The following is a 27,660-nucleotide window of genomic DNA, read 5'->3' as shown; positions in this document are numbered from 1 at the left end:
GTTTTACGTTTTTTTTGAAACAGTTTTATGTTATCGCAAAATCTTATATTATTCTAAATCGAATTCAGCAATCAGGATATAAGCTGGTCAGTAACAACAGCCCAAATCACCAAAAGGTTTACACCTTTCAGGTCTATATCTCATACACAGAGTTTATTATATCCAACGATAAAGTATAGCGGACCGGTGCAAAGCTTGGAAAAAGTAACTCACGTTTAGTTTCTTTTCCTTGGCGGTTTGTTCAGCCACGAGCAAACTCTTGTAGTAGCTGCTTCTCTCGGCTGTGAAGTGAAGACGGGAGAGACCGTTTTCAAGCAGGGCTTGTGACATGTTCACACCGTCCACGAACAGCCACCCGATGAAGTTTCCGGCCCGATCAATGGTTTCCACTTCAACCATCACCTGTACACAAGGTGGCGCTGGTAAGTGTCGTATAGAAATGGTTAAGGCTGTGTTGAAAACTGACAAGCAACTTCATTCACAGCTTCACTACGATTTTATCAAGAGTGTTGGGAAGATAAAAGGTAACGCAGCCTACACTCCATTTGTTAAAACAATTCCTCATTAAAAGTAAAATCAAAGTTTTCTTTTGTCAAAGTTGCATGAAAAGCCAGACGTAAAACATTAACGTGCGCAACGATTGTGAAAATTTAAATATTTTTGCGTGAATAAAAAAAATCACCACAAGGGGCGTTTTCGCCACAGAACAATTGCGACTGCCGAGTTTCAAACAATTTCCTCCGAAATAAATTATTCATTGTTGCGTCACAATGAAGGCAACAGAATCCAGGCGGCGGTGAGTTTTTTTTGGAATGACGTGTCAATGGTGACGTAATAAGCGGTGATTGTTTAATCTGACTTAGCATTTGCGTTTGGGGGTGATTTGTCAACACATTCATTAAAGCAGCACGGAAAGGGATGGTAATCGGCTTTTAGTGACTGTTATGCTTAGTAATGTACATGGAACTTGCAACACAAACATTCACTAAGTCGGTAAGCATAAAAACCGAAGCGTCTCTCTGGGAAAGAGCAAAGATAATAACCTTTAGTGACATTGAAAAATCGGGTTTTGATAAAAGAATGCCTGCATAAATAACACTGACACAGAAAAAAAACACGCCACCGAGTGGTTGGATTTGTATCAGGGAAAGGGCGACCGTGGATTATTTAAAAAAATCAACTTTAATTCTATTGATGTTGCTTTAAAAGCGCGTGCTTGTAGACATTACAATTCATCCGTGGCTTCGTTGATTGTAATCAAAGTGGAGGATCGATTGATAAGACGAGGATTATCTTATCGGTTCGTCTGACCGAAGACGACATTTGTTTGATCGCATTCACGGCATTTTTTGTGTAAAAAATCTTGTTGAATTTCAAAAAATTAAACAAAAAAATACATTTTTTTAAAAAATTACTCCTTTTTGGGATCCCCCAGCACAAAACAAAACTTGTCACGAATTTAACCTTTTTTCGTACAACATCTTGTTTTTATGAGTAATTACATAAAAATACACATTACTAATAAAAAATTGCAGCATTTTGAAACTTATGGCAAAATTTCCGGGCGTTACAGTAACTCTACAGCATAAATTCGACGCGAACTTGGCAAAGGGAAATTTTCTCGTTCCAAACCCATCTCAACTCAACATCCAAAAACGACAGATTTTCTTGCGCAAAACAACGAACTTAACGCGATCATCACAATATATCTTCTAAGATTAGGGATTACGCCATGTAATTTCTCCGTTCCGAGCAATTGATTCCCGCCAAACAAAGGCTTGAGAGGTTGTCTGGATGAGTAGAGGAGTCGGGGCGCCCAATTTACACGGCGGCCTGATTTTTATCCCTAGTTTTTTTTTATTGTGGGGACAGCAAAGAGGGATTTAATAAAGTTTTCGGGCGCTTCGGGCGCAATTAATTTCCATTCTAGAGTTGGGCGTGCGCGCGCTCAATGCCAATTCAATTGGCGCCGAATTAGATTTATTTAAACGCCGCTTTGGTCGATATTCGAACACAAAGTTTCGGCATGAACGCTGGGGAATGCAGAGCGTCGAGTTACATGACAAGATAAGCGTCGTTCCAGTAAGTTTTAGAAGCTCGGATTTGTGTGAAAAGATTACAATATTTCGGCAGTTATAGACTTCAGGCAAAATGGCGAAAATATTTTTGGGCATAAACAACTTGAGCCAAGAAAAAATACGGGATTGTATTGAAATGCATCCGTTTCAGAATTGCAAAAGGAAACAAAGCTCTTGGGGGCCTTGTTTAATTATTGAAGAGCAAATACATAGAGCCATAAGAAGACTATGCAGTCTCATTAAATATTCACTGTGTATCAATTAATTTCGGATTTACACCAAACTCTTCAAGGAAAGTCTATTTAATACCAGACACACGCCTATATTATTTTGTTCACAGTAAATCGAATTACACGCAGTGATCTCTTTTTAACCATACATTTTCTGTACAATCAGAAAGCGAATTCGCTGCCCGCAGCTTGACTTAAACACTGAGATAACGCATTCCACTACTAGGGTGAAACTGCCGGGTAATTGAAATTCTCAAAATCCCTACTGAGAAAGATAATTTTTTGCTTTGCTGTTTCGGTAAAACGCCGACAGCCATTTAGAGGAAGCTTTTAAGCACGTTTGATTGAAAAGTTAAATGGACTCTTCAGCGTCAGTTTAATTGCAAACGCTGTTAATGCGAATTGTTTTGACAAGATGTTGCGTAAGAGAAGCTACATTTAAAATAGTAAGGAGTAGAAGCATTTTGGAAGTTAAGAGATTGTGAAGCAAGTTCACCGACATGTGTAACGTTTGATTATCATGAATAGTTTCCCCCTTTCTAAAAAAAAACTTTTAACTTGCGATCGCCATAGAAATACTCAACAATGAGTGGGTGTTTGTGGTCTTTAAAGGTTAGGTAGAATTTGTGATACAGATTACGTACTGTGAATTATTGTTTCATATTCACTTGTTCGCGTTTCACACGTTGGTGACGCAACAAGTTCAACAATAGTACATCGGGAATATTAAATAATAAAACTGTCTTGTTCATATTTTTGATATATAAGTTTCTTTCAACCCTGGCCTTTCTTTCAATTTCGCTTGGTTTATCCTTTTTCGAATAAAAGTGGTACGAAATCACCATACTAAATTATCGATCAACGCGAAAGTTTGGGAATCACTAGAACTAAAGCAACATGTGCATATATAAGCAATTGTGTATAAGCTGCATATAGATGGCAACTGTTTCGACCTAAAAGGTCTCATCAGTGCAGCTGGTGTGACTATAAGACGACTTTGCTGACCAAACGGCCAAGCAAAGACTTCCACTTTGTGGTGACTATGCAATCACCGTCATCCGTTGGGCACCAAACTAGGTGCAACCAAAACGGAGAAAACAAGGTGGAAACACTATAGCCAAGCAAGCTCAACCAATAGTGCATATATGTTTAACCGCGCCCAATATCGCACCCGAACAATCCCAACAACACTTCTCCGAACGAACTCTTTCCAAAATTGAACTCACACACCCACAGATGGAAAAGGCAATTTGTTTGTCACCACATAAGTGGCTTCCATTAGTCAGCAGGCAATTGTATGATGCGGTATAGGAGCTTGATGAACATGCAAGATAACGTGGGTTCTGATAACATCGCTAAAGCTTGTGTAGCATCAGCTATGGATGCCTAAACGCAATAGATAAGAAGGTTTGTGCAATTATACTGTAATCAAAAGATAACGCGTTCTTTTGAGTGTTATTTGCGCGGCGTAAATTGGCAAACTACAAAGAATTCCCATAACACCACCGAGACAAGCAATATAAAAAGGCCAAAACATTATCATTTTGGTTATTTTTTTCTGCGGAACATCAGTAAAAATGAGTGGGGTGTTAGCTAGTTTGATGAGCAGATATTGCATGCTATTTTATAGTGAGCTGTAGACTATAGTTCGACCTAACAGGTCTCATCAGTGCAGCTTTGGAATGATCTTGACCTCTAACTAGCCAAGTAAGCACTTTGTGGTGACTACACAGTCGCTGTCAATTATTCGGTACCAAATCGGGTGCAACCAGTCGGAAATAAACCTAGTAACAGTGGCCCTGTCTGGAGCTTAATATAAAAACATTATTGTGTATGTTGCTTACACAAGAAAATGCCAGAAATAATCCTGAGTCGTCTGTTTCAAGTATTTATGGACTCTCCGTTAGTCATAGAGACAACAGCCGATTTCAAGAAAACAAACTTTTATTTGCGTATACAAGATATAAGTTCCTTTTAAATATTCTTAAAGTTCGGGTTCTTGTTGACAAGAAAATCATTTCCATTTTAGGCAAAAACTCGCGTGGGAAGTGTAACCTTGTCGGCGATAAGGGATTTGTATATCGAGACAAATGTCGCCTTTGCAGCCATTAAATGTTATCCCACAAGTGGCCTCGTTGCTAATCCAGTTTAGGGAATTGGAAATGTTCGTTCTTTTGTCGTTCAGCTGATAAAGCGTTGGCATATCGACGAGTCGCCCCATCCATTTCAGTCATCGTTTTCCCATCGCACGCGTGGACCAATCGACAAACATGATAGAGTAATTTCGGGGGGTTTGTCGTCCGCGAGGGGCCCGGGTTGCGCCGCAATTAAACAAAACAAACGTTAATCCACGGCGCGGGTAGGCAAGGTCTTCCAGAGGAGAGGTTAACGATTTTCCGCGCACGGTCTGGAAGCAAAGTCCCGCAGGAAATCACGCGCCGAAAGGCTTCTTACAAGGAAAAGATATACTGTGACGCAGGGCCGGGCGACTGGCAGACACGCTACGACTTTCTTGCTAGATCAGGTTCACGTTCGGGCATTGATTAATTGAAGGAGATATGCGGCAGCGGCGTTTTGGCAGCAAAGTGTTTTCGAGAGGCGCCGCGTGCAGAGGCCCAAATCACCGATTTGTTTGGTTGAAAGTTTTCTTAACTCTTAAATACGTTATGAATAAGTCTCAAGCGGTAAATATGGCAAAGGGTATTTTTAAGAGTAAAGAAAGAATGGATGTTGAGGGCAGTAAGAAACTAAGCCCTAGTACGGGTGGAAATTCTACATGTTGTCAATGAGCCTAGGAGCAGAGTGTGGTCAAAGGTATGTTTGGGATGAAAGGAAGGTGTGTGAACAAAAAGAAATACTAGACCTTTTTTTGTGAACCTCGCCCCTCTCGTTTGCCTTCGAGTCACATTAAGGCAGACAACAAACTTTTTTCCCCTATTTCAATGATAAATATTTCAAGTTTTATTATGAAATTTTGTCGAAACTTTGACTAAAAGGTTTTTCTCCATTTGAGAATAGGTCAGGTAGACAGGGAATAATAAGACGAGCTGGCTGCTGTTGACACACGCATATCGATTCAAATGCTCCTTGGAAAAGCTTTTCCACAAATGACATATGATAAGTCGTATTGACAACACCAAGTTTTCTGATATATTTTTGAACTTCCGCAAAATAACAAAACCCTTGCAAATCGTTTTTCTGGCAGTGTTTAACCATTGGAAGTCAGGCCTCCTCTGTAATATCCAGTAAATATGCAGGAGGCACAGCTTGGGGGTTAACTTGCCCGCAATGTCAATGACCAAAACACAGTTGTTTTGAGTGTAAGGTTTACGGTGGTCGGATTGAAACTGATGAAATTTGAAAGTTGTCAAGACGAGTTAAAGAAACAAGGAAGTGACAGTAAAGTAAAAATTTAACGCAACATGTGTTTTTTACTTGAGATACTTGTCGGTGATGCAGTGCCTGAAATGCCTAAATGGCAACTGACATTGTGGAGGCAAACTGCATCAAATAAACAATATTGGTCAACAAACCCGGTAGAGCTTGTTCAAAACGAGATACGCTGGGTATGTAAGAAGCGATCAATACTCTTCTCCCTGCAATACAGAAGTGAAGTTTTGAGTGACAGGCAAGGCGCAAAGCTATGGCAGTCTATCAAACGTGTGGAGGTTGGCTGTCTGTACAGCTAGCTTGACAATGCAAAATTTCAAAGGCTTGCGTGGAATTGACCATTGTTACGTTCATCTTTCAACTTAGGCAGCGTGCGTTGACCTGTTTCTGTGACTTGATAGTGGGGTGTTATTACTTTTTTAAGTAAAGTGAACGATTGCCTTCGTAGCAGTGGCTCTCATTACACTGTTGGAAAAAGGATTGACGTTTCTACATGGCGTTTTTACGTTTATTAAATTGTGTCATTTTGTTGCGTTCTTGTTTGTTTTTGTTTCCTATTTGGACGATTTTCTAAAGAAATGGGGTTGTTGTTATGCGACCCCTTACAAACTTAAAGTTTTAAACTGGTTTCTGAAACTAAAGACATTAAAAGAAAAGTTTGAGAACCACAGCTCGATAGTGTTTGAAGAAAGTTTGTTTAACTCGCGAGGCTTAAGATGGTGGAAGGTTGCAACAGGCAATAAAACTTTTGGGTCTTAAGAAAATTTGCCTAATTTTTGTCAAGTTAACATATTTTCCTATATAGAGCAATTTTTAGACTGTAATATAAAGCAAAACAGTTTTTAGCATTGATTAAAAATGGTTACTAAGCAGCGGTATTGTATGAGGCTGTAGTAAAAATAAAATTAGCCAAAAATTGGCTTGAAGTGTGCTTTTGATGTTCCGCTAAGATTGATCATTTGTTGATAACCATCTCAAAAACATACAATTATTCAGACGTAAAAAATCTGGGATTCTACCCCGTGCCAAACGACGGGTAAAAATGTGGCTCAGAAGTCTCTTGCGCACAATTACGGAATTTATAAAGTTGCCCATTAATTATAACGCAGAGATATTCGCTCCGTTCGGTTCATTAAGCGAAGGACGGTCGATGGGGGAAGTGTTTTATGACTCTGATCATTGCACGCTTTTAAGGTCGACCCGCGGAAGCTGAATTATTTACTAAGACAGATTCCCCGGCTAGACATAATCTCCGCCGTTAATTGTCCATCGGAGGAGGGATGGATTTTGGCTGTGACGAAAAATCCGGTGACATCATGCGATGACGTATTTACAACAGTTTTCTCGCAAAAGTTAAGTTCGGGGAATTTTGGAAAGTAAAATTTTGAGTCTAGAAATAAGTACAAATTTTGAGTCTAGAAATAAGTACAATTTTGAGTCTAGAAATAAGTACAATATTGGGTCTAGAAATAAGTAAAATTTTGAGTCTAGAAATAAGTAAAATTTTGAGTCTAGAAATAAGTACAATTTTGAGTCTAGAAATAAGTACAATATTGGGTCTAGAAATAAGCAAAATTTTGAGTCTAGAAATAAGCAAAATTTTGAGTCTAGAAATAAGTACAATTTTGAGTCTAGAAATAAGTACAATTTTGAGCCTAGAAATAAGTACAATTTTTGTCCTTTTTCTACCTGTAATTTTTTTCATTGTGGTTTCAAATTAATGACATTGGACAAAAGCTACTCCGAAAGCCCGAGTTCTCAAGGTGCACTTGATCTTTAAACCTGCGTCGTTAATCCACTGTAACATCCCAGTGACTTAAAAACCCAATCGCCAGTGATTCCGCGCGGGGCAAGGATTCGTATCGGTCTTAATCCACAATCGTGTACGTAGGACCAACCGTGGCCATCAGTCACACAAATGGCGGCCTGAGGTTGTGTGTTTATTGTGGCGTATTGATCGGCATAAATAATTGATAACTCGCCTCCCCAACAACCGACTTCCACGGCACTTAACTCACGTGGCACCGATTGCGGGATATTACGCGCTCGCTTGAGCTTTTCGAGTCGAGGCGAGAGAAGGCACACAGGGTGGTTGTTGGTCTTCATTTTGGTGTGGCTTTTTGATTCGTTCATTTACGATAAACGTGGGCCGATATTTCGTTAAATAATTAGGTGATTGTATTTAACAGTAACAACTGTACAACTAAAATCTAATGACAAAATAAAAATTATTCCCATTTTGTGACAAAATAAGACAAAACTCAAAACAGTTTACGTTAAAAAAAGACATTCATTATAATTATCCGCAAAAGGCGCCATATGATGCAGTGAAACCGTAAGCAAAAAGCGAAAAGCGCGACGTTATCGAAGCATATTTTTTATAGAGACTTTTTGTTTAGGATTTATAATGTGGAGCTTTGCATAAAAATAAATCCACAGAGGCTGATGTTGAATAGGCCAAGAAAAATAGCTTTGGGAACACGTTTTGCTTCCGAAAAACCAACCGAAAAGATCGTGGAGAATTGCAAGGAGGTTTTGTACCGGGGTTTACGTTGACAACAATTAAAAATTGAATACAATACCTTGTGTCGTCAAAAAATGTTCAGTGTGGCGGACAGTATTTCATTTAAAAAACATATATTTATATCACCAAATGTTATCTTCAGTAAACGTCTCACTCAAATACACCCTACCCTGCTGTGTCTTAAATCACAAAGAACAATTGGCAAAAAAACTTAAGTCGTATACGCCTACACAGCATGAAATATTGAACGTCCCAAAAACTTGGACCCCGAGCTTATTTTCTTCACCCGGGACGTGTTATAGATAAGTTTTCCAAACGTAGCACGTGCGTCATGAATTATGAAGGCGAATGTATGGGGAGACGTTCTTTCATTTGTTCCAAGGTCGATAAACATTTTTGCAACAGCAGGATAAAGCGCGCCCCCTGGCGACTACAAATATTTTCATAGAACTGCTTGCGCATTTTTTCGTTGTTTGAAGATAAGTCGTTAGGCAGTGCAAATTTTCAAACTTAGCCCACAATGATTAATTTTGCCAGCAAAGCAGAAAAAAACATTGGCAAAAAAAATTCGTGTGATTTTTTTTCCCACTGCTTTTTACGGCAGTGCTATTTTTTTATATTTAAACCGATAGTTTGTTGTGAGCGTGCATGGAAAACACAACATAACGTAATAACGAATCCAGATTTTTTCACGTCGCCTTAAAGCCACATTGTTGAAATTCGTTTTACGTCCAACCAAATCAGCCTTTTTTCTTTTAGGATTCATCACAGATTTTCGTAAACCGTTGCCTCAATTAGGATTTTCATCCGATTTGACGGGATTAGCAAAAATTCATTTAATTTACCTGAACAAAATAAGCGACATAAATTCATATGTGTCCGGCTCTGCCATCCACCTGATACAAAATCATATCGACCAATCAGAGGACGCGGAACAGTCACACCCCAGCGATTATGGGCGACAGAAAAAGGGAAGCACCTCTCATGCAACAAAGCAGCGTAGGCGAACGCTGCAGAAGAGTTTCAAATGCAAACGCAGGCGTATGTCGATTAAGGAGAGTGTTAATAGTATCAATGGCAACGTGGTGGTGTTTCCACTTTGATAACTGCGTACAAGTAGAGGCACAAGTTGTAACCTGTCCCTCGGAATGCCAGTGCTACGATCAAAATATGGTGAGTTTTTTGTGTGCTTTTTGAAAGTGGTCGAAACCGTGGTTTAATCTGTAGTCCTCTATCAATTTCGTACTCGTAGAACTTTTTTTGTTGAAGAATTATAAATATTTGTTTATGTTTTCAAATATATGCGAAATTAATTGTAGGGGTTGGAGTTTAGGAAATTATAGGGTTGTAGGTGAGTAATTAGTCGGCACCGAAATATACAAAAGTGGTTACAAGAGTTATGCTTTGTGTGTCGTACACTTATTGGCATTTAAATTTCAAGTTTCAAAATTTAAATACTTGTGGGAGATAAGGAGTTCGTTTAAACTGGAAATGAGATAAAATAGTTTTAGCAACCATTGCTCCAAATGAAACAGGTTACAACAAACATCAAACACTGCACGCACTAGACATCGGCAGTTTTTGTTGTCACTCTTTTCAGACGAACTTGATTTTCGCCGAGGCGCACTGTCCAGTACAACAGGTGCGCTAAGGGGTCAAGGTGTGCAGCCACCTCCATAAATCGCACCACCGAAATGCCCCCGCACTCCGAGTTGCACTTCAAGACAGAAATTGTCAAAATACAACGTGCGGATAAATTATTGATGAGCTAGAATTGGTCGCTTGCCGTTGGGTAATGCCAGCAATTACTGGGGGCTCAAGACGGTGAAGCGGAAACTGACGCAAGCGCTCTTGTTTTTGGAACATTTTCGTAACGTTTAAGTTTCAAAATACCTTCTTGAAAACAGGTCGGTGTGTATGAAGGTTTAACTTTGGGCGAGTTTCTATGGCAACGGCGCTAAAGAAAACGAACAGACCAAGGTTGGGGTGGGCGAGTTTTCCATAAATAATCCACGTATTTTGCCACGGTAATGCATTTCTATTGTACAACCTGATAGTGGTTGTCAGCCCTGTGTGGATTACCCAACGTGTTTTGAACTGACGAAACTGGTGTTTTTTTCAACTGTTCAGAAATGAAGACAGCCCAGCATATTAATCCAATTCAAAAGACAGAGAACTAATGCCAACATAACTTGCTGTAGAAACAGATACATTAAAAAATTACGGTCACACTAAATGCATTTGTGGCTGTGGTTTCAAAACGACCTCAGCTGTTGCAGTGGAAAACGCAAAGGTCTTGAACATTGACCATGGTCAGCCCGAACAATGAGCATCGATTAAATTAAAGCGCAGCGGGCCGACCCCCCTCCCCAACCCGCCCGCTAACGAAGTAGCTCACCAGGGTGGGAGGCGACACAAAGTTCTATAAATAAATGAGTGTTGGGTATATGGGTATAGATCACAGGTGCTTTTTAATACAACTGTAATAGATGCTAGAGAATTTTGGTTACTTCGCAAATGTAAATGGGACAAATAAACGTAAAACAAACTGTGGTCGGAACAAGAAAACAGACAACAGCGCATTATTCCTATTCAACCACAGTTTAATACAAATCCTATAAATCTCGTAATGAACAAACGTGATCGATGAATCTGTGAACCAATATATGCGTAAAATTCCCCAATGCATTTAAGAAAAGCATTGGAATGTCGCGATACCATTACCTACGTTACTTTGCTTTTGTAAAATTGTAAACACGTTCTTTCTGCTTTACTTGCAATCTCTTACCTGTGTATCTACAGAACTACGTGAATTGCGAAGGCAGAGGGTTAAGAACTTTGCCATCTGCCTTCTCCGAGTCAACGAAACGTCTGGTTTTGAGAGACAACAGTATTAACAAACTGAGAAGAAATGTTTTTAAGAAGCTCTCGAAGGTGGAAGTACTTGATTTGGCGAACAACGATATCACTGATATACCGGTAAGATGTCACACAGTGCGTTGGTTTTAACATAAAGTGTGAGTTTAAAAAACAGGAACAATAATTACTCCGAACGCCTCATGAGACGCTCACAAGTGCAGTTAGTTGTTATATGAAGTTGACATTTGTGATGCCTTTTACCAACTGATAGTAAATCGCAACAATTGCTCTTATTTACTAAGAGAAACTATTAAACACACCTACTCCCTTTTCGAGCTATAACACGGTTGACCAACATACAAAAAAACTAAAGTAAATGAACCCCACAACTGTGGATTGAACAGGACGTGCGAAAATAATTATTTGGACGTGTCAGGGCCCTGTCCTTTGGGGCACGGAGAAAACGCTAAAAGTGAACATGGGATTAATTACGGAAACAACTGAAATCTCGATTTAATCAATACGCCTAGTGTGGGTTGGTCATTGACGCTGTTAACGGACGAAAAAATCAATTTGTTTTATCAGCCGGTTACCTTCCACGCAGCGCTGTTCCAAGTTAAGTTTGTATGTACCGACTAAAACATGGCATGCCATGGCTGAAAAACTGTAGCGAACATTACACACCCAAACTGAACGTTTGTACAGAAAAGCCAAAGCTAACATGCCACTCTTCGAGCAGACGTTTCGTACACCACTGCGTTCATCATCAGCATCACGTTATTTACTAAAATGTTTGTTACACTTCAGGCCACCGTTTTCTCCGAACTGAAGAAACTGTACAAGTTGGATTTGTCCGGCAACCAGTTCAGCCAAGTGCCCAAGGACGCGTTGCGACGACTACAGAGTCTCAGGCATCTTTCATTGCGCAATAATCCTATCGCCCAACTTCTCGCTTACAACTTCCTACCATTGAAATCATTGAGATATCTGGATATCGGGGAACTCCGCACGCTCACTTACGTTTCGAACCAAGTTTTTCGTGGACTGCAATTGCAGGTTAGTCGGTGGCGTCCCAAGAAACCACAGAACACAAACTGAGTGTTGGTGTTGTTTTGATTCCGTTTGGTAAGATATTATTGCTGGTATTTGCGCTGTGTCATGTGTCAAAGGCCGAGTAAGATGGGTTTAGACTTTCATAATTCATATTCGAAAATAAAAAAATATCAGTGCCATCTCCGAAGCCAGATACGGGCAGGTAACCATAAAACTAAAACTAAAACACATGAAAATGACAGCACCGCAAATTCCAAGCTGCTAAAATTTCCAATCAGTTTACAAAGATCCAATACCATTGCGCTTGTAAGCTTGCCATGTTTCAAGCAGTGTTATTCACACTTGGGTTCTTGTCATTTAAAACCAAACCGAACAACGAACAAAATGTTGCAGATCATGAAGGTTCAACAGTTTTCGGGACACTTGGGTGTTTAATTACGATCGATAAAAGGCAATGCTGCAAGTCGTGAAACGTGGAATGGAATCGATTTGCCGGACACACTACGTGCAAACGTTATACCGTTGTCAAAAACCACTTTGGAGGCGTGAAATTGTTAGAACATGCAATTTAACGCTTCGAGGCGGGAGAATGCTTGTCACGACCATTTGCTACCGTAAAGTGCAGGATATCCCGGGTTCAAAAGCCGGTGTGGTAAAAAAAACAAAAAAAAACAATATGCTTTTTGAAAAGATGGCTTTGCATACCTGATGAAGCAAGAGCTAGCTAAATAAAAGTCAGTCTTTTTTCAACGGTGCCAAACGGAAAAAGTGAAGTTTTTAGGATCGTTTTAGGACGGAAAGACCATCTTCACTTCATAAATATGCAAGTGGACATTTTTCGGGGAGATAGGGAGCCTGTTTCTTTGTTTGTTGTTCAAATTGGAAACATGCTGTTTTTGCAGTTACCCCCGGAAATGTTTACTACCGATTTTTGACACAGAAATATGTGCTCTAAAGCCGGTACCGGCAAGTGCGCAAATAAGTACAAATGATTTCAATTCATTCCAGCTTCACTGCATGTTTTGGCGCAGACTCTCAAGATGGACACGTGTCAACTGCGGGAAATTCCCCTCGTAAGGTCACTCGCCAACCTCCGTGTCTTGGATCTTTCCTCGAACAAAGTCAGGATCGTTGGAGCGGAATCCTTTGTCGGGATGAAAAAACTCACAACGCTGTCGCTCGCCTACTGTGACGTAACAGTGATAGAGAAGGGGGCCTTCGACGACCTCGACTCTCTGCAAGTGAGTGGAAATCAGGCAGCCAGTTTATCCTGAAAATTCCTCAGCAGGTTTTCCCAGGGGGTTGTTTGTCGTTGAGCACAAAGGGCGCAGGCTAATTTAATGATTAAATCGACAAGTTAAATGGAAATCGACTTTCGGGCACAACAAAACCTCGCTTGAACTTTCCCAGTGAACAAGGCGATGTGCCGAAGCGAACCAAAACTATTCTGCACAAAAACAAACATTAAATTGCTCGGTGGATTGAGACCTTCTACTAGTACGTCCAGGGTAAGGTAGGGTAGGGTCATCAGCACCTCTCCAGTTACATAAGCGAAAATTAATTGAACCGCCGACGTCGAAAAACACATGAAAACCACATCATAACCATAAATGAGCACTTACACACGTGGAGATGACTGGGAGGAACCCCAACTGCAATTCATCTTTGAATAATTCATTGAAATGCAATATCACATGACAATAAAGTTTGAAGGGGAAAACTGAGGAGACATTTTGCAAAAAACTTATGCTTTTGTGTCTCACAGAGTTTCAGCCTGGCGTACAACAACATGACCACTGTCACGCCCGACTTGCTTCCTACCAGAGGGACGATGCAGTTTGAAGGGAACAAGTGGCTCTGCAACTGCGATCTGATTGATTTCGCAAGGTGTGTGTTACGAGACATTGACTTTCAAATTTTACAGAAAAGTTAATTCGCTGGGGTATTTTACTGCTCACAACGTGTTATACAAGGACATAATGACTTGTAAATTTAAAGAAAACGGTTAATTCGACTGAGCCGACAACTTTTTACGATGACTGTGAGAAAATGGTTAATTCGCTAACCGACAAAAAAGGTATCTGAAAGGGCCATTTTTTATCGCAGATATCTACAGACTAGCGAAGTTTGCTCGGGTCCAAGTTGCGGAAAGTGCGAGTACCCGACCATGTACCGAGGAATGCCTGTTATCGACCTTACCAGCGTCCAGAACCCACCGTGTGCGGCTCGAATCGTGAAAGGAGGTAAATTTATTATTGAAGATCGTTCGGGTATTGGTGTCACTCAGGATGAGGTACGGCACATTCGCATTAAGAGCGATAAAGGCGAATTGATCGGAGATATGATTGAGAGGGGTCGTTTAAAAGTGGCAGAGGCACATGCGATATATATGGCAACGGTGGGGGTGAATTACCGATTTTTGTGATTGAAAAGTAACCTGGCGCTTCGGCAAGTAAACAAACTTTACCACGACCTGTCAGGAAATCATTTATTTATGTATAGACTGAATTTTGCTTTTTGGTAATCTGTGCTGAATTTGTGATCTTCAAAAGCTGATGTCCCGTTCTTAAACATACCTTAACTTACGGAATTCTTGCTTCTGTTTATGGAAGATTGCGTTGAAGACGAATATCATCGTCCCACTTATAACGAGTTCATTATTCCAATCGAAAAGCAATTTTTTTCAATACCGCAAATTGATATACTTTCTAATCCTGTCGGCATCAAATACTTAAGTTCACACCAAAAGCTCTCAAAGTACATATCTGGGATATACGTTTTTTCAGACGCGGGTGGCAGCATGAATGTGTCGGCGGGAACCCCGGTAAAGATACCGTGTCCCAAACTACCTGTTGCAAAACGGAGAACGGATCCAGTGGAGGTTAAGTGGTACAGTCCCGACGGAAAACCGATCAAACACGGTAGCTTCCAGATCCGCATCACATCCCTTGTAAACGGTAAGTCCATGAAATGAGACACAGTGGATATTAATGGGAAGATGTAAGGTTTCGTGCAAGGTTAGCGTGGCTCTCGTAGTACGAGGGAAAACGTCAACTTTGTTCGTGAAAACACATAGTATTGGACCAAATTTATGCGAGATCGTATGACGCAGAAATTACAACATCGACTTTACAGACACGAATTAAAACTCCTCATGCTCAATACCTCCCCAGAACAAAAACACGTGACGTAATGCGCCCATGACGTAATCATATACTGCCGCGTGCCAAGCGCACATTGATCGCAAGATATGAGCCTTACAAGCTCCTGTGGGCGATCGCGGCAGCAGCCTTTAAACGCGGGAAATCCTCGCGTAATTATTCATTGATCGAGGGCGCGAGTTGCCACAGTGACCGCGCATGCGCAGTGACCCCGAGCCTTGGCAGTGTTAAGTTTAATTGAATAGGGCGTAAACGGATTGTGGCTGGCCATAGGGATGTAGGGAAATTTCAGTTAGTGGAAAGGAGCGGCATGGCAGGTAAACAAACATTAGTAGAAATTCCAGCGTTTTTTTGAAAACCCACCTTTGTTGCCAAATCGCAGAATTTCAGAAACAAATGTGTGATGTCACGTTAACGTGAAACTAATTGTGATCTACGACCTATTAAGGCAATTTACTTGGGCGGACCACAAGACCTCAGAAAACCAGAGATATAAATAATTCGGAAGAGGAAAGCATCCTTATTTGAACATTCCTTGATTGAATAACTTGAAAAGTTCAATCAAATAAACATCTGCCAGTCACAGACGTGCTTGAAATTAACAAAATATCGATTTTCTAATTTGAGGCACTGATCTTAGTTGCTTGTGTCTCGATTTTCTAAATCCAGTAATGCTTAACCGCTTTGAAATCACCAACTAGTTGCGCACATTTTGGTGATACACATGTGATAAACTATTTGCACAACCAAGCCTAACATTTCGGCATCAGGAAACCGCAAAACAATCTCGCAACCCTAGTTGAGAACCCTTGCACCAAACCTGTTCATGACATTGCAAATATTCACGTAACGTTGTTTATTTATTTTATGAATGAGATGCACTGAAGGCACGGTATTACGTCTGAAAGGGCTGCGCGCATTTGTCTTTCAATTTCTATTGCTTTTCCGACGTATAATGTCGCGATTCAATCAGAAAACGACCAGCAGTGCGGCGCAGTGCCCTCTTCAAGGACCTCTAGACACAAACCCACTGAAGTTATCTTTGTCCATTTTGCAGGTTCCCTAAACTTCACCTACGTAAAGATGGAGGACACGGGGATTTATAAATGCGCAGTGACGCGTAACGGTGAAAATGTGGCCGAGACGACAATTTTTCTCAACGTGACCGGGCCGAACGACGGGACGACTTTGTCGACCTGGACAACCGAGACAACTGTGACGATAGTGAAAGGACAGAACCCGGCGCCTCCAAGGTTGGCAACAAAATATAAACCACAGGTTGGTGTTAGGTTGCTTGTTTGGCCTGGTTAAGTTTGCCGACAATATGCAGGCTTCTGTAATGTTTGCTGCACCTTTGAACGCATAATGACATGCGCTTTTAATGGCATACACGTTTTAGAGTTCGATATGTTTGTAAAAATTGCAGATCTTGATGGTTCTAAGCGTCTGAAAAATTGCGTTGCTTGTCAAAGTCCGGGCCTAACTTTCAAAACTAACGTTTTTGAATTGTTGGATAAAATCGGTCAAAAGGAACACAAACTAAAACTGTTTGGTGTGTTTTCAAATCGTTGTTCCTGAACATTTCAGTTCGCTTATTCGACCAACCCGAGGTACGCGACACGATCTCTACCGCGTCCACCAACCACCACAACACCAACCAACCCTATAAGATCGACTCTGACCACCAAACCAGACATATTGTTCAATAAACCGGTTTTTACAAACACGCCAGATACGGCGGTTCAGGTGGGCACATAATTCGTACATATGTTTTCGTCGCTCTTGCACACGAAAGTGTTGTGCTGTTGAACAGATACACAGGTTTCGAAAGTATTAATATACCTTACATTGAAGGTTTGTCTACTCTGTGTGATGTATTCGTTTCTTTTGTGGTCACAACAAGGTCATATATGTTAAAAATATATTTAAAACAGGTAAAAATGTAGTTTCAAAACGATTTCCCGTTTTAACAAGGTGATGGAAACGACCAAAATCATAGTCGGTTGTTTTGTGGGAATTACGTTGCTGGCTGCTGCGCTCCTTATCATTTTCTACAAACTGAGACGGAGAAATTACAACCAGAGGAGAGACAGCCGCCAAAGGAAATCCGTAGGTAGGTCTCTTGCCAACCACAAACCCCAAAAAATGCTTTTACATTGTTGAGTCGATGCCCAAACGTCGGCCTTTCAATTATGCCGGCGTAAATTCAGGGCTTTTAAGGGAAAATTAAGTTACGTTTGGCTTTTAAGTGAAAAACTGTCATTGCTTTTATTGGCGTGACGCAGATTCCGACCCAACTGTACCACGTGATCAGCGCCTTGATTCGACCTTGGTCAACCACAACAACTATCTGAACCGCGAGAAGACGATGGAAAACCGCACATTAAACTCCAGGATGGGAATGTGGTGAGAACCTAAGTTTTACTTTACCAATGTTAAACCAACACTACAGACAATTTCACCAGAATGAAAACGCTACAAAGTCGTGACAAAATGAAAAGATGAACGTTTCAGAATTACTAGAAATAACTTCTGATTGATACTTGGCAAGTTCAGAATAATTTTAGGAACAGCATGGGAGTTATGTGTTCGTGTAAACTTGAAAACAAAATTAAACAAAATTTTGTTTTCAGTGGCACGTCAGCCTCTACCACACCATCGCAAACCCCCTGCAGTGACGTCACAGCGCCGTTGCCTTGGAAACCGTCGGCGTCGTACGCGCCCAAACAAAGATTCGCTCCGTTACACGAGGAAGTCGTCCAAGTACTTCCACCTCCCCCGGATGAACTCAAATTCCAAACCACGAGAGCGAGATGCAACGGCCCTCGAGCGCACCAAGTGGACAATCACGTGACCGGCACACAAACTCTGCCCAATCGCGGATCCGGGGGCGCCCCCGTGCAGAAGCAACTGCTGAGCAGCATAGCCTCGTCGTGTCAGCAGGTGGCGCTGCAGCGACGCAGCTACGTGGGCGAGGGGACGCGGAACGGTAACCATAGCAACAACCAGACGCCGGCTATGTCTGGGGGAATAGCGAGGACGCACCACAGGTCGTGCGACAACTTGAAGAAGTCGTGTTTCATGAGTTACCCGACAGTGGACGGCGATATTACATCGGTACAAGATGTGGATTTTGCGACAGGTGATTGGTTTTCTTTGTCTTTAACGGTAAAACATGTAACAAGGTCAAGACGCAATAATTTTATGCAAAATCAAGTATTTTTTTGCTAACGCAACGTCCGTAAACTGTTTTCGTCTTCAAATTTCGCGCGGGTGAGCCTTGGTGACCTCAAACACACCCGTCAATGCTGCCATTTTTTACCAACCACACATTTTAGGTATGGCCGCTGCCAAGATTAGAAGGAGCGTTCGCCTGGTTGAACCCCCACCACGAAAAATTCCCATTCGCATGAGGAGTTTAGAAGGTCTGCTCAACCATAAGGAGACCGAAATATGACGCAACAAACCCCATTATAACGTCATAAACAGAAGACACCCAGGAAACGTGTCCTCAGAGGAAGAAATGGACAAAGGTTTCAGATCTGCACGCACAGAAATGCCTTTAGGTGAAGGAATATTGTTTTGTTAAACGTTCGAAGCGGTTTGACACTTTTTGTTATTGGTGTTTTCGCATAATGTTTGAAATAAACGAATATAACTGGAACTACTTGTGATCTTTTGTTTCTGCGGAAGGAAATGCTTTATTGATGTAAAAGTGCTTCGACAACCATGCGAAAAACGCATTTAACGCATACTGGTATTTATGGGATATCATCTCCCAAAAAGAGAACTTACCGTTACCTTAACTACGCATTCAGAGTGACACGACAACTTTTCATAATATAAAAGTTGAACAATGTTAACTTCAACAAACCGTAAAACCAGTGCCAGTGTATATTATGTATTACTGCGTTCAAAATAATGTTTTACTTTGAAATACCGATATTATAAATTCCTGATAACTTTGTACACTGGAACGGAAATGAAGTTATTTTATAAACTGCACGGTATAAACGCTACCCCAGTCAGAATTAACCCATTTCAGATGGCGGTAAACTCACTGACTTTACAAAGAGACATCAATGTATGCATGCACCTTGTTCGCTTTATCAACTGTAGCTAATTACTGGCAATTTTAACATAAAAAACAAAAACGATTCGATTGTGCGCTTCTGTATTAAGGCACTGGTGAGACCTTAATCAGTAATCAAATAAACACCCAACTCCACAGCTGCCTTTCTTGAGCACTTATTTCCCAGAGTCCCCAATACCACTACATATGTAGCCTGTGCACACTGTGTACCTTCCCTCTCCACTACACCCTAAGCAACAAACTTTCCTACCTCTCTGTGCATGCAATGTTCCTTGGTGAGCAGCAAAGCTTCCTCTGCGTAAGGATCTTCATTCATCAAACCTTGGGCGCCGTTTCGAGCTCTTCGTGGGCAGTCGATGCCTGAAAGTTGGACATAGACCAATTATTACGAATTATTACCAAAATCTATTCGCAGACAGGTGGCTATAGAGTCATGTAGGTCATATGGTTCAACAGGCGTATTGTGAGGAATCACTTATTTATGGTCATTTAGAAATTTATGCACTAATTTTTTGGTGACTTTAGTTCGAACTCAAATCAGTTTCTTCAAACAACAGACCCTTTCCTAAGCATTCTGTTAGCCAAAGAAAGGAGCAGAACTTTTGTTGCACGTATGGTTATCGTGGTGTTACTTGACACCTACCGGCCAGAAGGAAGGTGATGAGGCAAGTTTCCCTGGGGATGTAAAGTTTCAACCTCGAACCTCCAAATACGTATTCGACCACTGCTTCCGACCTAAAATCATGTGAAGTTTCTTTACGGCGTAAAGACGCGTGTATAATTTTTTATTTTTCATGAGAATTCATCAAGTTCGTTTGCTTGGAACTGGAGGTAATATTCCTTTGCTTGAACACAAAGAAATGTACAAAAAAACACCTACTTTCCGGCTCTTTGCAAGAATGGCAAAAACTGCTTGGACTTGGTGACGTCACCAGATACGTCAGCAACTCTGTGGATTGGGGGTTCCTTCTTGCTGTTCACGCCTTTGCCAGTCTTGATGGCCCTATAACAGCAAAACAAGCAATATTGTACATTATGAATTTGGGTGTCTATGGACGTAGACAAACATAGGTTGTGAAAACAATTGTGAACTGTGTTAAAACAATACTTAACACATACCTCTGCTCGGCAGCCAAGAGGTCATCGTAGTGGGCCGACCTCTGGTCGTCGTCTTGTCTGTGGCGGACGACTTTCACCAAACCTTTGCTCACCAGAGCTTCCGCGATGTTACTGTCAAGAGAATTTCAGGCGTTGACAAATGGACAAAATCACCACAACAAAACGATTTGGAGCCGTTGGGAACTAATGAATTTTGATCCAGATTTCTAACCAGTATTGGTTCTTCGAAATGTGATATAGTATTTGCTAAAAGAAGTACACTAACTTAAAAAAAACATTATTACGCTAAGTTAGGGATATACGTCGATAGGTTACGGTATCAACAAAGACCAACTTACATTCCACCACTCCGCACGGTGGCGCAAGTGCGCTCGGGAAAGTCTGGAAGGGTCTCGGTTGCTGCGCTGGAAGGCTTCATGTAATCCACGCTAACATTCACCTGGTGAAGCACAAAAATATTTCCGGTGGTTTGAGTTTGCCGTTGCTAACGCTGCACTTTAGGTAAAGGTTAAAGCAGTATGTTTTAGGTGACGGCTTCCCAACTCGTTTGGGTCCGTGGACCTCCTGACCAATTTTGTAAACTCTGTGAACCCCAGTTGCCGATGAAAATTTCGACCTTTTAAAAACTTCATCACTTCAAAATATTACTGTCCGAGCAAGTTCTGTGGACCCCCACAATAGGTCACTATTGATGAAACCCTAACCTTTTTCCCAATCAGTTTTTTTCTCATGAACTCTCGAGCTTCGAACATATACGGGATGTCGTATAGAGGGCGCCCTTTGCCCTTTTGTTCCGGAGCAGAATCCTTGTCCATCTTAAACGTGACGTCATCGTACCTGTGCAGAGTAAAAGCACGATTAAAATGTATTGCTATGGTTTACACTAGTAAGCGAATTACTACATCTTTGTGAAGACCACATTCGGGAGTAAGATATTTAAAAACAATCCGCTTGTTGCGCAATGTAAGATGCCAAAGAGGCCGCGCAAATAAATATGCACTGAACACAAAGAAGAGGATATTGCATGGTTACAAATACTTTATCACTTGCCTTGGCGGTCGTACACTGGACAGATGTATAGTCTTAACTTCCCCTCCAGCAGTCTTGATGGCGATCGCATCGGCGTTCACAATCTGGATCACTTTGCCCGTAAATTCCTTCTGGTCAGGGCTGATCTCGACCGTCGTGGAAACGTAATCTTTCCAAATGCGAACCTTGCGTTCTTTCGCCGACCTGTTGTGACATCACAATCATTTCAATGGCAGCAGGGATATTAAAAGCGGAAGCCAGTGTATGCGTGTGTATGCACAAAACTGCTCTTTGATATGGCCATGAAACTAACAAGACGTTAACTCTGATCTTCTTAGAAAAACATGCTTTTTTGTACCACCCATTGTACAACAACATATCGCAGTATTTATGTTGTCAAAAGCAGATCAAATGTCCTTCTAGGAACCACCTCAATATCGGAAAAACAGTATACATTAATACTCGTTATGCACATTTTTCTGCGCCCAAACGCCTTTGTAAGGGTTTAATCACATTGCGTGGTTCTGCCTTCCAATACTTACTTCTCGAGCGCCCTGAGCTTTTCAGGTCCTCTGGAGTAAGATGTGATGCTCCAGTCGACGCAACGAGCAAACCCTTCACGTAGTAGAATCTCAGTCATCACTCCGTTCTGATAAAACAAAATATAACAGTTACAGCTTGCGTTTGATGCTGCTGGCCCAAGTTACCAGTTTATCACAGCAGTACGGTGATGTTTATTCAATGTGCAATGAAGCAATAACTGAAATATACCCCAGAAATGTCCCCTTTTTCATAAAAACTAAGACAAAAGTGTTTGTGAAATATATTTTATCAAAAGCTGAGCAAATGCCTTTAATAAAATCAACGGTAAACAAAAGATTCTTACGGGGTGCAAGACAGTGGCCAGCAGAGTATTCTGGTTCGACACGCCCTCCAAAACAATCTTGACATCGCGCTGAAGCAACCGTGATTCGACGAAGAACTTGGCTTCGGCGGCAAACGGTTCGGCAATCTCCTTCTTTGGGTCCTCAGGATCCCGTTTAATCATGGGGCATTTAACACCACTACATACAAATAGTCAAATTGGTTACAATAGTAATCTCGTTTACAACCTCATACAAGGCTGTCTGCAGTATTGAGTTGTGGAGATATGGCCTTATTTTGCATGTATTACCTCAGCATGAATGTAATCAGATGGTTACTGGGTAGAAATGCCCTCATTGTCCCACCATCTCGTACATGTTCAATAACAGCTGTAAGAAAAAAATAAATTCTTCATCCAAGAAATTATTCTTTATATTTATACATCTAAAAACATGTGAAATTTAAGTAATATTTAAAAAATTGTAAATTTATAAACAAAAACAATTTCACTGTGTACCTGGGATAGGTTCGCCATGGTAAGAGTCCACAAAATTTCTGACATTGTCAATTGTCCACTTTACATCACGGACAGCATCGTCAGGACGCGGTTCCTGCCATTTTCCTTTCCCAGCTGCTTTCGCTTGGTCCTCGAGCTCACAGAGACGAGAATGATCAGTACTAAAATTGTTATAAGTGTATTTTAGATGTTTGAAAACCATGATGGAAAACTTCTTTGTGCCATCCACATTGTGTAAAAGTACTTACTTGTCAGAACGGACATTGACACGTCTGACTTCCGCCCATCCTTGACTTACTTGCATTTCTGCCATGTTCTCACCACTTGTACCTAAGTAACAGACATATTAGAGTCAAACAAACTGCACATAAGAGCAAACGAAACCGTCGCAAATAATTTAAAAGAATAAGCTAGAATGCTGATAATGGTTGAAAACTGAAGGTATTAAAAGAACTGCATTCATCACCAGTGGAGGGCTGTGTAAAGTGTATGTTAAAGTAAATTGCTAATAAACATACTTTACATAAATATTGTGTTGTTGCTACTGCCAGGCATATTGTCATTTTTGAGGAACAGACCTCATAGCACAATTTCCTCAAAAATTTAACAAAACGGTGATCATAAGAATGCCAGCAAAAACTATAGAAGAAGTTATACAGCATATACACTCACTTGTTCCCAAGTAAACAGTGCCATAGCATCTCTCATTATTCACAGCATGGTCAATGAGAAAAAAGATCTCACGGCCAATCAACTTCTTGCGCAAATTTTCTCTCGATTGCCAAGCAAACGGCTGAAACAAAACCAAATTCCAGTTAAAATATCTAATGATTATAAGGATGCACTTTTTTTGTGCAATGATAACTTGAAGCATGCACAATACACATGTAAACCTCTAGATTTGAATAACATTTCATTAGCAAGTTTTTTTTGCGAGAATGGAAATTTTAACTTAATTTGTGATGAGCAACAAGAACAATAACATTATGGCAGCAATAATATACATATATATACACATTTAGCCTTAAAAAATAACCTACAGTATTAACATAAAACACAGAACATGTTTCAGTTACTGGAAAATTGTGGGAACTTACCGTGACTAATTATAACTCAAAATAAAAGTCAGCATAAAACCTTGTTAATCGTGAAACACAAAATTCTAACCTCATCATTAGTTTCAACAGAGTCTGGGTAGTTGGGATTGCTTCTCTTGGCAATTTTCGGAGCAATAATGTTGGACAAGTTGATCTGCTTCTCAGGAGGTGGTCCACCCTTTGGCTGACCTCGAACAATCAAGGCATCACCAGAGAGAACCTGAACATACGAAATATTACAAGGATTTGTTGATTTGTACAACATTTAGTGTAAACAAAATTAGCATTAGTTTAAACAACATGCAAATTTAATTAACGTTTTTCTTGCCAACGGTTGATGGCACGAACTAATAAATATTTCGTATACATACATATTATTGCATTTTAGCTTTTTTATGATGTGGATTACTAATAGAATTTTATACAAAATCTTTTCAATCCAGTATGCACTTTAGTTTACCAGTTCTGAAACAAGCAAATCTTTCTACAACATAAATTCAAATTTTATCTTACACACAAGAAATAAAAAATGGATATGATTATTTAAATCTTGCCTGTTTGACAATCCCCCTGCCTTGCTTCACAGTAGGTTGGGTGGGCTGCTGAGCAGTTTGTCCTGTTGGTGCTGCTGCTGGGGTAGACATGTTTGGAAATTCAATTAAAACATAAACTCCTAAGCTAGTCAAATAGCTAAAATCTAAAAAATATCCAAAAAAATCAAACCACAATAAGATTTTTGTAATTGGATTGTACTTGGAACTGTCTGTTATTCTGTAAGTCTGTAACTAACGCATATACAATTTATTACCGATGCTATCAAGCATATATCAATTAATACAAAAGGCTCTTCTAAAGCATATATGCTTTCCACTTAAATCCAGTGTTCACTACATCAAGATCTAGGGTTTTTGCCACGTAGCACTCCAGCCCGCTTTAAATCTGAATGATGCTGTTTGTTGTGCAGTCGTGACGTGATGACATAAGCAACAACGTCGCCAGAAGTTACTCTACCGAAACAAGCTACACCCTTCAAAAAACTTTGTAGACGCGGTTGCAAAATACCTACTGAAGCTGAACAAACAACAAGCATTACTTTCTCAATTTCGACTGCTCCGAATATTCTATTCCTTTAAGAAAAACAAAACTAAAGCGCTTTGCCGGAGGGTAAACTCGAAAGACATGTGTGCTCACTACGCGTGACGTCAAAATGCTTCCGGGTTCGTGGAGAGCAACGTCACACACGTGGGAAATAATTATAGCGCCTCCTAACGGATAATTTGTAGATCTATTTCAAACCTTTTTTTGGCTTATTGACTTTCCACTTATTGCCAACATCACAAACAGGAACTTAAATTGGCACAAAATTTATAGAACCACAACGCCGCATTGCACAACAAAGCTACGGAATTTACAAAAATAGGAATACATACAGGATAAAAATTGTACAATCACAAAACATTATATTTCCAGTAAATGTCTTTCAAATACAAGAAACAAACAGCTAACCCTGCACAGCATGGATTGAAACGGGTCATTTTTTTACAACAAGATATACCATCCCGATTAATTATCTAACACCCGCATAGCCATGGAAAAAAACCTACTCAAATATTAAAATACAAACATGGAGCGGGATTTCAATTACGCATATTCAAACAGATAAGATTTAATATTTCTATGGAAAAAATAGCCAATTCTAGATTAAAATAAAAAAATCGAAACACAACTTCAAAGCTAAACGCAAACAAACTCGGTGTCCAATCTACAGCGGCGGTTCGACGAATGAAAAAGGAATTCCATTTCTGACATCTTTTCTCCAATTTCAGAGTTGACTCGACTTCCATAGACATGGCCTTGGGTGTCAGGAACAGAGTCACTAAATACTGCTTCCCTTTCAGGAAGTTCCTGGGGTGTTTTCGGGCGCCCCCTTGGATCGAAGTCCTTTAAAAATCCCCATTGGGCTTTCCTAAAATAAAAATACAAAGCTTGTTTTGCAAAGCGGCTAAAAAGTTAGCATTGAAATAAGTTGACACACTCCTATGACAGAAGTGGAAGCCGATTTATGAGATCTACTGAAGTTTATGCGGATCAAAAAGTGAATTTTACTGTCATAATGCATTTGTGTAATAAATGTTGCTCAAAAAAGTCCTTGGCAGCAAAAGGCAACGAATTAGCATTGATAGATGCACCAAAGAGTCAATTGAAGGTTGATTGATTTTAAATTACAGCGAAAAAAATTGAGCTCCCCGTCGGGGAATCGAACCCCGGTCTCCCGCGTGACAGGCGGGGATACTTACCACTATACTAACGAGGACACGGCTTCACATCGTCTGAATAACTAATATTAATCATAAACTACTCGATTACTATTTCTCCACGTGAGGTGTTTTGTTGATATTTTGTTGCAATTTTTAGATAAAAACACTGCATGTTTGTAGACTACTCACATAGAACAAAATACAAAAAACAATAAAGCCTGCATTACAATCGCTAACGCTAAGTAATTGATATATCCTTGTAAATTATTCCCAACAAATTAGTGAGTAAAACGTATTTTCAAACTGTGGATACAAAGCATTCAACGATCAATTATTGACAACAAAGGCATTCTAAACTGAGTTAGGTTCCTATATCCACATTGAAAAAGCAATTAAGGAAAGCTTTGCGATACAATAGGTCTTTTGTGATGCTACTCCAGCCGCCTATTTTACAACGCGTCAACGCAGTGAAATTCGAAATTAACTTGATTTTACGAGCTTTTGTATGGTCAAAACAAGTCTGGGCAAAATTTAGAAAAGTACTTATATCTGATTTGCCTGTAGCTTTCAGCATCAATCACAGACATGAATGAGGTTAGGTAACAAAATTTTGTCAGATAAAGAGAGCGTGAAGTATTATTTACTATTACAGTCTTGTATCCTATTATGTCTGTTATCCCTTCCTACGCGAAGTGAACATAATAAACAATTATACACATGCTCACCAGTCGTGAACACCTTTCCACTCGCTATGTATTTGCTCCCTCCAGATCTTGTTAAAAGACACTTCGTCGATTTTTTCCACCTCCCGAGCCTTTTTGCCCCCCTGCGGAGCCGGTGGCCTAGGTGCAACCCGATGCACGGCAGAAGTTTGGCCGATCGGCAACCGGTAGCCAGCCGAGGTGGTGCGTTGGTTTGGCGTGGCCATTGTTGGTTGATGTATACGGTAGATCAGCACAATTGCATATATAAATTAAATGCAAAGAATTTAATTCAACTAGAACTAGTCTACGCAACAGACAAATAGTACATTATTACATTTCTTAGGTTTAGGTAATTCGCAAATAACTAACAAAAGTTTAATTTCTTTCAAGCATGCTGCTATCATTTAACTAGTATCCCATCAAAAAAATGAACTTATCCGCTTATGTAAATTACTTATGGTGGAATCGGGCGTGTTGTTCATCTCGGTCATTCTCACATACAACGAGGAACCAACAAAAACCGCAGTCTTACGCTGAAGCCTTGCACCAGGCCGTGGTAGCAACGTGCTTTGTACGAGGATTTAAAAACCAAAAGAAACAAACTGCAATTGTGACAAAGCATGTTTTTGCAAAACTTTTGGAACACGTCCATTGTCTCTTGACAATGAGCGATGCCTGATAAGC

The 27,660-nt window shown here is 40.4% G+C and overlaps 3 protein-coding genes across 3 annotated transcripts in view; 1 reads left to right on the top strand and 2 right to left on the bottom strand.

Annotated features, from left to right (window-relative positions):
* The window catches only part of LOC145912522 (staphylococcal nuclease domain-containing protein 1-like), a 28,097-nt gene extending 3,390 nt beyond the window's left edge, over positions 1–24,707 (bottom strand). The window contains exons 1-16 of the mRNA XM_083000017.1: positions 24,569–24,707; positions 24,085–24,234; positions 23,590–23,710; positions 23,166–23,247; positions 22,918–23,078; positions 22,711–22,789; positions 22,423–22,600; positions 22,079–22,185; positions 21,558–21,740; positions 21,212–21,344; positions 20,846–20,946; positions 20,508–20,618; positions 20,269–20,391; positions 20,032–20,123; positions 19,639–19,748; positions 214–402 (exon numbers count right to left, since the gene is read on the bottom strand). Of these exons, the coding sequence (XP_082856143.1) occupies positions 214–402; positions 19,639–19,748; positions 20,032–20,123; positions 20,269–20,391; positions 20,508–20,618; positions 20,846–20,946; positions 21,212–21,344; positions 21,558–21,740; positions 22,079–22,185; positions 22,423–22,600; positions 22,711–22,789; positions 22,918–23,078; positions 23,166–23,247; positions 23,590–23,710; positions 24,085–24,234; positions 24,569–24,658 (2,010 nt within the window). The 5' untranslated portion in view covers positions 24,659–24,707. The remainder of the gene's footprint in view (positions 1–213; positions 403–19,638; positions 19,749–20,031; positions 20,124–20,268; positions 20,392–20,507; positions 20,619–20,845; positions 20,947–21,211; positions 21,345–21,557; positions 21,741–22,078; positions 22,186–22,422; positions 22,601–22,710; positions 22,790–22,917; positions 23,079–23,165; positions 23,248–23,589; positions 23,711–24,084; positions 24,235–24,568) is intronic.
* LOC145912524 (leucine-rich repeat-containing protein 4C-like) lies at positions 8,995–18,890 on the top strand. The gene is made up of 13 exons (XM_083000019.1): positions 8,995–9,395; positions 11,025–11,201; positions 11,889–12,137; positions 13,166–13,375; positions 13,900–14,021; positions 14,241–14,377; positions 14,921–15,091; positions 16,353–16,573; positions 16,883–17,041; positions 17,270–17,408; positions 17,581–17,701; positions 17,929–18,437; positions 18,634–18,890. The coding sequence occupies exons 1-13, from the start codon at positions 9,177–9,179 to the stop codon at positions 18,750–18,752; spliced, it is 2,553 nt and encodes an 850-aa protein (XP_082856145.1). The 5' UTR covers positions 8,995–9,176; the 3' UTR covers positions 18,753–18,890.
* Positions 24,708–25,368: 661 nt separating the features above from the next.
* Positions 25,369–27,276, bottom strand: LOC145911720 (ciliary microtubule inner protein 5-like). The gene is made up of 2 exons (XM_082999139.1): positions 26,998–27,276; positions 25,369–25,980 (listed from the first exon to the last, which is right to left on the bottom strand). The coding sequence occupies exons 1-2, from the start codon at positions 27,198–27,200 to the stop codon at positions 25,749–25,751; spliced, it is 435 nt and encodes a 144-aa protein (XP_082855265.1). The 5' UTR covers positions 27,201–27,276; the 3' UTR covers positions 25,369–25,748.
* Positions 27,277–27,660: the final 384 nt, after the last annotated feature.

This window comes from Ascidia mentula, chromosome 8 (genome assembly GCF_947561715.1).
Source record: "Ascidia mentula chromosome 8, kaAscMent1.1, whole genome shotgun sequence".
Lineage (NCBI taxonomy): Eukaryota > Metazoa > Chordata > Ascidiacea > Phlebobranchia > Ascidiidae > Ascidia > Ascidia mentula.
Note: the sequence above shows the minus strand (reverse complement) of the source record. Positions and strands in the feature narration are given on the sequence as shown.